The sequence below is a fragment of the Corvus cornix genome, chromosome 4 (genome assembly GCF_000738735.6).
Source record: "Corvus cornix cornix isolate S_Up_H32 chromosome 4, ASM73873v5, whole genome shotgun sequence".
Classification (NCBI taxonomy): Eukaryota; Metazoa; Chordata; class Aves; order Passeriformes; family Corvidae; genus Corvus; species Corvus cornix.
Window position 1 is genome coordinate 60236152 of NC_046334.1, and position 10686 is coordinate 60246837.

Sequence of the window (10686 nt, forward strand, 5' to 3'; positions counted from 1 at the left end):
CAGACTCCCACTAACAACTGTCAAATAGAGGCATGCCTTTGATTCACGTCTGCCAAGTCATGAGGGAAAAAACTGAACATCAGCTGGTGCTGCTTTACCCTTTACACAGAAAGGGGAAGAATAATTTACAATATGTTTACTACTCCACACAGGCACCACTAACCCAACCACAGCAGTGCACAGGGGAGTACACAGCTTGAACCTTTAAGAATTGTAACAGTTAAAGCAGGAAAAAAAATTACTCTGTCAAATCCTACTCTGATAGCTCATCTGCATACTGTTGATTCGATATTCCTTATTTTCAGCTTTCAACTGATCCATGGTGTTTGAACATTTAGCCTGCTGCTTTGCTTCATTCAGTGATCACTGCAGTAAACCCTGAGCATAAGACACCAGAACTCTACAATGACAGGAGCCAATAATCTGGTTACCTGTTAGACTGAATAAAAAAACCTGTTGCATAGCTTTAACAAACAACAAACACTCACTGAAGAGATCTTAAATTTATTAGGTGCTTTTCTTGCAACTTTTATGGTAAGACAAACATACTCTGAAAAACTGGACCTAATGTATCACAGTTAATTTTTTAATATTTACACTTTTAATATATTCAGTATTTCTATAAATTCAGATATTTTTACTGTGGAGTTTTATATAAGTGTATCTGCTTGAAATCACTAAGCAATTTTTAAAAACATCATACCACCAACTGCTTTATAACGCTGTTTTTAACAGACTATGTCATAATAGGAAACTTCCTACATGGAAGTAATTTTGCACATAAGCAAAAACCTATAAAGCTTCAAGTAACTTCCCCCAGGCAGCTCTTTCTCTCACATACCTGTAACATTTCTGGCCTAGCTAAATTGTTGTGGCGACTGCAACACAACAGCCTCTTCAAATTATGTATAATTTGTGGATTTATTATGCAATTGTAAAGTGACAAGATTCATTATATTTAAGGTTGTATTTTAAAGTAATCTATTTCATCAGTCAATTTTTAGTCCATGTAACCACTTCTATTGAAGTCAGTTGCATTACTAATCAAGACTTTCAGTAGCAATGCATATACAGGTAACTCAGTCTTTAGATTTCCACTGAATGTGCAATACTGCATACACAAATCTGACACTTTAATGCTGCATTTTATAACACAGAATCAACAGTTTATTAAAGGCTGCACACACTATCCACAGTGTGTAAAGTCATCAGTCATAGCATTTTGAATTTTAGTGTAACAAAACATTCATTCCACAGTGGGTTTTTGAATATGAAAATCCTGTTTGCTCTTAAAATAGTTTCTGCCAAAAGCCACACAACCCAGGTCCTGAAAAATATTCATGCCTATAAATTATATTACTGGAAGAATTTTAATACCGTAGGACAGCAATTATTTTCAATGCCTCTTAAAACTTGTACCAAAAAATATACATTTTCCATAAAATCAAAAAATAAAATATCTGAAAATGTTCTGTGATAAGTCTAGAAAAAGGGGAGGAATCCAGTATTAAAAATTAAATTCTGCTTTCACATACACAATTTAAATTGAGACCAATGCATAGTATCTGTACAGCTGACAGAAGAGTTTGACTCTGTCTGCAAGATTAAAATGCAACAGCTATGAAAAGTATGCAAACTGTTTATTTCACAAGTTTCACTTTGTCCTTCAGAACTCTAAATTTGGGATTGTTATTCACTTTCTTATTGAATGTGACTAGGATCTCCTCTTCTGTTTTGTGACATTCACCAGCTACTGCATAATATTGAGCTATCACCTGCACAAAGACAGAAAAATGGTTTTTAGTTCGTGAAGATAATTCCACTGTAAGCAATAATACATTTATGTTACTGTATTAAAAGTGGCATGGAAGCTGTTGAGCTATTGTTCCTTTGCAGAACTAGCACTGAATTTCTCGTGTAACTCAGTAAGCAATAAAGAATCTGTCCTTCAGCTGACATTCTGTTAATTGATATTCCGTTAAAAAATGTCAAACTTTGTTTATGCAAGCCAGAATTTTCTGAACTGCAGCATTACACAAATTAATTCACAAGACCAAAGGAGATTAAAAAAGCCATGTTGTACAGTACCTTTTTTCTTAGTTTTTTAATTGAAATTTCATTGTCTGGAGCCTGTTTCAGAATAGCTTTGATGGTTCCCTTCCAGTTGAATTTACCTACAAAATAATTAGGTGTACAACATCATTAGTAAAAGTAGATATTCTGTGTCGAATTCTCTACTACTAACCAGCCTTCGAACTCCTAATTTTGGAATCAGTTTGGCTACCACAACACTTGTTACCTTACTGACCCTACAACAGGAAGGTGTCTTAAGCATAAAGTCATCAGCTGTTCCTGAATATATAATGGAATAGAGACGAAGAGTCAACACAGTACTTGAACAACAGGGGTCAGAATTGTTTTTACTTAACTTCTGCACTTCAGCTATCAAGCAGAAACTCCTAAATAATGCAGGAACAGTTACGACCCTGTCTCCTCACACTTAAGGCACAGGCAGTCAAATTTAGACCATACCACCTTCAGAGGTCATTAATTGGTGGTTTCCAAATAAACAATCTTTGTGTTCAAACACAGGCATTGTACAGTCAGTGTGTCAGGTGATAGGCAGAGTAGGTTTATCTAAGCAGAAACTAAGGTCCAACACATCTGAAGTCCGATTTATGATTCATGGAGCACAACTGGGGATATGAGAGATACCAAGAGGTCTATGAGTTGTTACCCTTTTGGCTGTGCTGGCTAATGTGCATGGCAGCAGGGAAGAGACCCACTGTGGCAAAATCTCAGTGTCCACTGGAACCAAGCATAGCCAAAGGCTGCCAGCACAGCAGAAACAACAAATGAGAGAAGTAATTCGTTATCAGGTGTTAAGTGTAGCACAGGATACTTACTCTGGAACAGATGTGTATACTGAATATACACACATTTATGCACACTGAGGCACAGTTTATTTCAAGGCTTGCTGCAGAAGCACTGTATTTATATCCTGCTTAGGTCTTTTGCAGAATAGTTTTGTAACTACCTAAATTGTCCCTTTAAAAATACCTCTACCTGTTCCCACATTTTCTTCATTGTCATTGATGTTTTCTGTTTCCATGTCTTCTGAAATGCTTTCAGTTTTCATTCTCTTTGTTTTGGTATGAGGTTCCTCTAGAGATGGAATTGGATAAACATACACAAAAAAGATTTAAAACTAGAAGTACTGACATGACTTAAAGTTTTTGTTCTTATAACATGAGCTTATATTTGCAAAGTGGTTCAGATTTTATAAAAGAAATGTCCAATCACTGTTAAAAATAATCTAATTTGTATATATAATGCACTACTTTAAAATTCTACTTAGGTAGTTTATTGAGCTTTGGAATTGAGAAAAAGCATCTTCAAAACAAACAAGAATATAAGTTGTATGGTGGATACCTTCTACATGTTTATGTTTGCGTTTCTTTACATTTGTTTCTTCTTCTGTTTCACTGTGATTGTCATTTCCATTTACTTCAAATTCATCCTCCACGCTCTCCTTTCCTTTTTTGGACTTTTTATTCTTTTTTACTTCTGCCTGGTTTTCTAATTTCAGATCTTTCTTCTCCTTCTTTTTGTTCTTTTGTCTCTCCTCTTTTCGTTCTCTCTTACTCTTTTTTCTCTCTGTTTTTTCATCTGTAATTCCATTTTCTTCTGCCATTGTTTTTTCCCCAGTTTCTGCAGACTGATGCTCTTCCTTCTGCTGTGGTTTGTCTTGTTCTTTTTCATTTGAAATCTTTTGTTGAAAGAAAGATTATTACAGTTTTTACATGTGGTTTTTTGACATTGCAACTTTCCTCTACTAGATCATTGGTAACTGTTCAGAACACTGATATCCTGAAATCAATTAAGTTGCTCACATGTGATGTCACCGGTTACCTGAGAAGTAGCACTCATAAAATAGTGTGCCTGACTCTTCTTTTAACTTAACAGACTAAATGTTAATTAACACCACAGAAGAAATGTTATCTTACAACATATATAATTTCTAGTTGAAGTGTCTATTGTGTTTTAAATTATTTGCTACATGTAGTTAAGAAAGTGACAACTCTTTATTTACACAAACAAAACTACAGCACATTATAAAGCAAGATGCAGAACTTATTCCCAAATACACAGCCCCTGAATAATAATCTCTTTTGCCCTCCACTTCCCTGTCTTGGATGTGTCTGGGACAACAAACCATTATTGCATGATGCTAAGAAAGGCACCCCTGGTTGTTTTAATTGTCCTTTTCTCAACATATTTGGTTTTCTTTTAAGGTACCTGGGCTTATAATGATTTTCTTGTCGAATAATTAATATATTAATGAAAAATTTAATGTTCAATTAAAACTTTAATTTTAATAATTACAAGTGGAATACAATTACTGAAATGTTAGTGAAGCTATTTAGAAAGAGAACAGATCTTTATACAAGCAATTTAGCACCAGCATGTTTTTAGAGTTACTTCAATTAAATTTGAATTCTACTTAAGAATTTCCATTGAGTGTATACACTTCAAGGTGCATTTAACAAATCGTATCTTAAGATCTGAGAATTCTTAAAGGTGAATTGAAATCACTGAAGAAAGAAAGCTGTGTTACATATTTTACTTTTATGCTCTGCTGTATGGACAGTGTAATTGTTTAAATTTGTGTTTAAATAAAAGGTTTTCAGATTGAAGACTTTCTTAAAAATTAGTTTAAGTCAAGAGAGAACTGCTTATGACTTCAGAGAAGTTGTATCAACTCAGTATTAATGCTCCAGCAAAAAAGAGTTTATGTTATGTTCCTAATCCTTAGTAAATGTGTTTCTTTCTTTCCTGGCTCTTAAATTTGGATTCCTCAGAAAAACTGCAAATAAGTTTAACTGGAATCATCAAATTAGAAACATGAAGCATAATCAACAGGAGATTAACGCCAGAGCTATGCCTCCACTCTTCCTCAGAAGAATGTGGGGGAAAGGGGGGAGAGCATCTTTACATCAACTGAGAAATAAGCTTCTCTAACAGCTTTCGAGTAGCAGCAATAGCTGCAAACAAACAAACAAAACAACACCCTACCAAAACACAATAAGCTAGTAATGACATAGCAAATAATTAGCCACGGACAGAAAGGTCAGAGTGAGTCCACAATTCGCACAAAGAAATGGAAGGAACTTGCACCACAAACTGGAGGATCCCTCTCCCCACTAATAAACTAGGTGAACTATGTGCTGTTAATTTCCCACTCCAATACACATAAATTTGAGGCGAATAATGCTCTGAAAGATATTTTATTCTTAGTGTGCACTATAAGACTGGAATTAAAGATAAAGGTAGTGTATTTTCCTTTCTTTATGCACTAGTAGCATAAATTAGCCTTCTGATTTTCATGGCATAATCATGTCACCATGTCCAAGTTTTCCATCACAACCTACCCAGTACGAACAACTACTTCAGCATGACTTTTGTGTTCCACAAATAAGCAATTTAGTCAAGAAATACCACATTGTAACATAATCCATTGGAACTATGGCAGACAATGTTTCTACTAACACCTACAAGAGGAGTCTGAAAGGTTTTCCTTCCAACATTTTGGAGTGTGTTCCCATTCTATGATGATGTACCTCCAGTTAAACTTACGTTTCTGGTTGCTTCTGAGAAAACATCCCACACCTGATCTTGCAAAGCGCTGTCATGAATTCTCAAACTGTTCTTGATCCAATTCTGCCCATGGAAAAAAAAACAGTAACTGAAAACACGTACCTCTGATTTTCTTTCTTCATTACCATATATTTGGTTCTTGGTTTTTGTTTTTCATTTAAGAATCTAATCATTGCTTTTGACTAAGATCTGGTTAGAGGTTACTCCTATGAATCTCTCAAGCCTCCTTGCTAAATTGTTGCACATTATGTCTAGATACTGTTAGGAGGCTACACCATATATCTCAATTGCCTCACCAACAGCCATCCCCAAGTGGTAAATGTATACAAAAGATAATCCTCAAGTGTTTAAATAAAACTGGTTATGTTAAACCTCCTACCAAACCTTCTGACTGTTCCCATGAGTTAAAACATTAATGATCTGATCTTATTTATTTGTGTACTGGACATATGGTCATGCTCCTAGATGGATACCTTAGTTTATTACAGGAAAGTAAAAATTAAGCAAATATCTCAATGCAAACATTTGAAAGTTGTTTGGGTTATTGCAGGTGTTCCTGGTGAAAATGAAAATAAAGCCATAGATTACACTGTTCACACTATCTGCAACAGATCAACTTTTAGAAATGTGGAATTCAATGTTAAATGTAATGTAAAGGTTTTTGCATTGCTATGAAAACCCCAGGAAAGGTGCATTAATAAATTGGAACAATTAACTGCAAAAACTTTTGATCTTCCACTGCAGTGTATCTTATCAAAAAGAGAAGCTTCTTGAAAATACCATTTTTCCTGCTCAGAACATTAATTCTGTAGGGATATATTCTAACCTTCAGCTTGCTAGCAGCAATTTCACAACAGCTCTACCAAGTTCTATTTGAGTGCTTTGGAAGCAAGCACGATCTTCTCTCAGCCTCACAATCTGAGGCACAGAACAGAGAGGGGGAAAAAAAGGCCAGTTTGTGAGTAATTCTTTACTTTTAATGAAATTCTTTACACACAGTAAATTCTCCACATTCATAATTTAGTTTAGTGAAGCATGCAGAGTGGGAGATTCTGTCAGAATACTGAGTAACAGGAAAACTTTCAAAACAGCATCTTGCCTTCCACAGGAAAAAACAAAGCCAAAGAAATAAGAAATCTTTAAAAGTATGTCTAAGAATTTGGACATTAAATAGGAATAGCAAACAGTCAAAAAAGAAAGGTATTAAAAACAGAACAAACCTACATATGGAGATTGAGCTTAAACGGTAAGTCTCTGGTTTAATACCTAATTCAAGTGGTACACCAAGAGTCCTTTTAAGCAAATAAATGTATTTTACAACCACTGCCTATTTGAAATTCAGTTATTACAGAATCTACACAAACACTCAAATAAGCAATTTGTCCCACCTTTGTTAAAATAGAGTGGCATTCCCTAGAAAAGTCTGGTTTTATGCTCACTGCAAATCTCTGTTAAAACATACCTGAAACTTTACTTTTTTTCTTGGAATGTTATCAAAGGCACGCATTTGCTCCAGGATGTTCCGCACTTTAGGGGTTATGTTGGGCTTCTTCATTACTTCATGAATTTTCTGAATGAAGAAAAACAGAATTAAATCAGCAAAGCAGCATAAGGATGAAATGGTACATGTAAGGTGTGCATGTCTGAAACACAATGGGCAGAAATCACCCAGCACCCACAGCTGGTATGTGTCCACGATGTGTTCCTACTCATAGGAAGCATTCAAAAAACATGAGAAAAACACTGATCTTTGGTTCTATCATAGCTCGTTAGATGTGTCAAAATCATCGATATAAGCAATTCTACCTATGTAGTAAGCAGAGGCAAGCAGGACTGCTCACCAGTGCTTTCTCATGAACAAGTTACAAACTAAAGTAACTGTGTCATAGAAGGGATTCTTGCAGCATGAAAAATACCTGCATTAAGAAAAGCAGCTGCTTGGTTTTGGCAAATTTCTGGAGTTAATTATTAGAAATCAGGCTTATTTTGATGCCACAGCTGACATGCATTTCTTCTGGCAGCAATGCCAGCTTCAACAAGCATTAATACCTGTAAGACAGCTCTGGATATTCCTGTGCAGTGGGTGTCAGCATGAGAGAAGAAAGATTACACCAGGGTCTCACGGCAGTCCCTCATGGCACTGCTGTTTGTGGGGGGAAAAAGTCTCTGAGCTTCTCAGTATTTGAAGAGGGTAGCCACTGGACACTGGAGACCCTTCTTTGTACTTCTGAAAATCTGATGACTGAAAGGCTTGGTGAATTTGTTAAGACTATCAGAAAAGGGTGTCTGGTAATAATCCCCACCTTTCTATGTAGGAATTACTTACTATTGAGGCAGGCTACCAATGTTCATAAGCAAAAGCACTCACATCATACTGCCTTTACCAATGTCCTCAAACAACGTTCAATCTCAACAACAGCACTCATCTCTGACGTTAATGGTATTAATCATATGCTTCAAGTATACATGTAGCTTAGCACCTTGTTAGGATGTGTTCTACACAAGATAGAAATCAACAAATCCATACATAATGGATCTAACTTATTACTAATGGGTTTTAGAGATGTGTTTGAGGTCCTTCCAAAAACCTTTGAAAGACAGCCATAAGAGGGTAGGTTCTTGTGTAAGACAGAAAGGGTAGGAGATATTTCTATCCATGCTGGAGCATTTCCTGTTCAACATATTTACAAAATATATGACAAGAGGACAGAAAATTTCCCTGATGTTACGAAGCTATTCAGGATGAGGACTATGAAGATTCCAGAAAGATCTTAAGAAAATGAGTGACTACGTAATAAAAAGGTGAAATACATTCAACACAAATTCATGTAAAGCAAGAAGAAAAGGAAAAGCAATCCTAATTTCACATCTAAAATGGCAGACTTTAGGTTGACCGTTGGAGTTTAGATACAAGATCTCAGGGTTAAAATAGCCAATTCCATGATAATGCCAGCACCATGATCAACAGCAGTGAAAAACAACCAAATAAACCACCCAAAAGTAGATTAACTGACAAAAAGGTTAGAAAGGAATAAAGGACACAGAAAACATAGTTATGACACATGGTAAATCTATGGTTCACTCATATCTTGAACAGCATTTCACAAGCATAACAGTAGAAGTGGGAAGACTTTAAAGGACCAAAGGTATAACTTACATATGAAGAACAGCTAAGCAGGGTAGGATTTTTGAGCCTTGCACAAAGACTATGAGATGGGGAGGGATACCTGACAGAGAGGTCTATAAAAGCATATATGGCATGAAAAGGATGGACAACTACCAATGTCTCTTTGTATGCAGCTGGGAACATTACACTAAATCAAACCAGTAAGAGACAGATTCAAAAAAAAAGACACATTTCTTACCAGGATAAACACAGACCTACCAAGGAAATGCCAGAAGACAGCTGGGGATATTGGTAAAAATAGACCTCTGGTTTGAGCCAGTATAGCCTCTTTTTTGTCTCTGATGATTACAGACAATAGTTACAAACTGTACCTGAATCCACTCCTGCTGTTTAGCATCTCCTTTGTTAGTTTTGGCTTCAAAGCCTTTTCCACCATATTTCTGGTCTTCACTTACACACTTCACATGTTCTTTATAGTCATCACCCCTGAATATAAGAGATTTTTAACCACAGGTCACTGAAATGCTTCAGTCTTCAAACCATGCAACACTTAACTAATCAACAAACTGAAGTAATAAATTATTAAAATGAATGGATCATTTAAAACTTATTCTTGCCAACGCTTAAATGAGTAAAATCTGATGTGCTTAAAGTACATGCTTGTAAGACCACACACATTTCTGTCATGCTACAGCCTTCAGTGAAAATTTCTGGCTTGCATCTCTTGTATTTGTGACAAACCCTGCAGAGTGAGCAAGGCTACTTCCCATCCTTTACCTACCAGAAATCCTTGCCACAATCCATGCAAGACAGGCACTGACAGTTTCTGCAGATGTTCACATGCTTTTCAACCTGTGCTTTCTTCACAGCTTCTCCACACGCATTGCATGTGAAAACTACCATGCTGGCGAGTGTTCAGGAGCCACTTCCTTCCCACAGAAGCGCAACTGTAGGAATACAAGAAGGAAATCTTAATTTACAGCTTGAAAGAAACACTTGGAGCGCCGAAGAGAAACGCACCTGCGCGCCCACTGACAGATACGGCGAGCAGCCCGATGCTGCACGTGCAAGAGCTCGTTTCGCCTGAGGCCCTCCCTGAGGGGAAATCAGTACCCCGGGAACCAGCAACGCCTGTACCCGCCAGCCCAACAGGGAACCAGTAACCCCCAACCCAGGAACCGGTAACCCCCGTACCCATCACCCGGACTGGGGAACCAGTAACCTCCGTATACCTGCTGCCCCAGCTGGGGGACCGGCAAGCCCGCACCCGCCACCCCAACCCCGGAACCAGTAGCCCCCATACCCATCACTCAAACTGGGGGAACCGGTAACCTCCGTACCTGCTGCCCAAACTGGGGAGCCAGTAAGCCCCGCACCCGCCACCCCAACCCCGGAATCAGTGACCCCCGTACCGCGCCCCACGCCGATACACCTCGCAAGCGGGCGTTTCCCGGTCCCCCTCCCTTCCCCCGCGGGACCTCGCCGCACCGTCCCGCTCCCCGCAGCTGCAGGACCCGTCTCGGCCGGGCCCCAGCCGAGCGGCAGCGCTGGGGGCTGGCCGGACACACCGGGCGGGAAGTCGCGGCGTGGCCGCCACCCGCGCTCCTGGGCGGCAGCTGGCTGCTGCCGTGCCGTGCCGTGCCGTGCCGTGCCGTGCCGTGCCGTGCCGTGGCGCCTGACCCTGACCCTGACTCCGATCCCGATCCGATCCCGATCCCGATCCCGATCCCGATTCCCGATCCCGGCCCCGGCCCCGGCCCCGGCCCCGGCCCCCGCTCCCACGCACCTCCACGGCCGCCGCCGCCTCCCGCAGCCGCCCGCGCGGGACGCGCCGCACCCGCCCCTCGGTCCCTCGCCGCCCCCGCGCCCTGCGCAGTCCCCGCGCCTGCGCTGTCCCCGCC

General features: G+C 39.1%; 1 protein-coding gene across 1 annotated transcript; it reads right to left on the bottom strand.

Annotated features, from left to right (window-relative positions):
• Positions 1 to 488: 488 nt before the first annotated feature.
• LYAR (Ly1 antibody reactive) lies at positions 489 to 10632 on the bottom strand. The gene is made up of 9 exons (XM_039551214.1): positions 10572 to 10632; positions 9567 to 9732; positions 9157 to 9271; positions 7121 to 7228; positions 5638 to 5721; positions 3433 to 3769; positions 3067 to 3165; positions 2089 to 2174; positions 489 to 1775 (listed from the first exon to the last, which is right to left on the bottom strand). Exons 2-9 carry the CDS (start codon positions 9686 to 9688, stop codon positions 1641 to 1643), a joined length of 1086 nt encoding a protein of 361 aa, XP_039407148.1. The 5' UTR covers positions 9689 to 9732; positions 10572 to 10632; the 3' UTR covers positions 489 to 1640.
• Between the last annotated feature and the right edge of the window lie 54 nt (positions 10633 to 10686).

Excerpts from the sequence above, each read along its gene's own strand:
- LYAR (XM_039551214.1), bottom strand. The coding sequence starts at position 9,688 with ATGGTAGTTTTCACATGCAATGCGTGTGGAGAAGCTGTGAAGAAAGCA. Across the intron at positions 9,272-9,566 it reads GATTGTGGCAAGGATTTCTG|GGGTGATGACTATAAAGAAC; the intron begins GTAGGTAAAGGA and ends TCTTATATTCAG. Across the intron at positions 5,722-7,120 it reads GAAAAAAAGTAAAGTTTCAG|AATTGGATCAAGAACAGTTT; the intron begins GTATGTTTTAAC and ends TTCCATGGGCAG.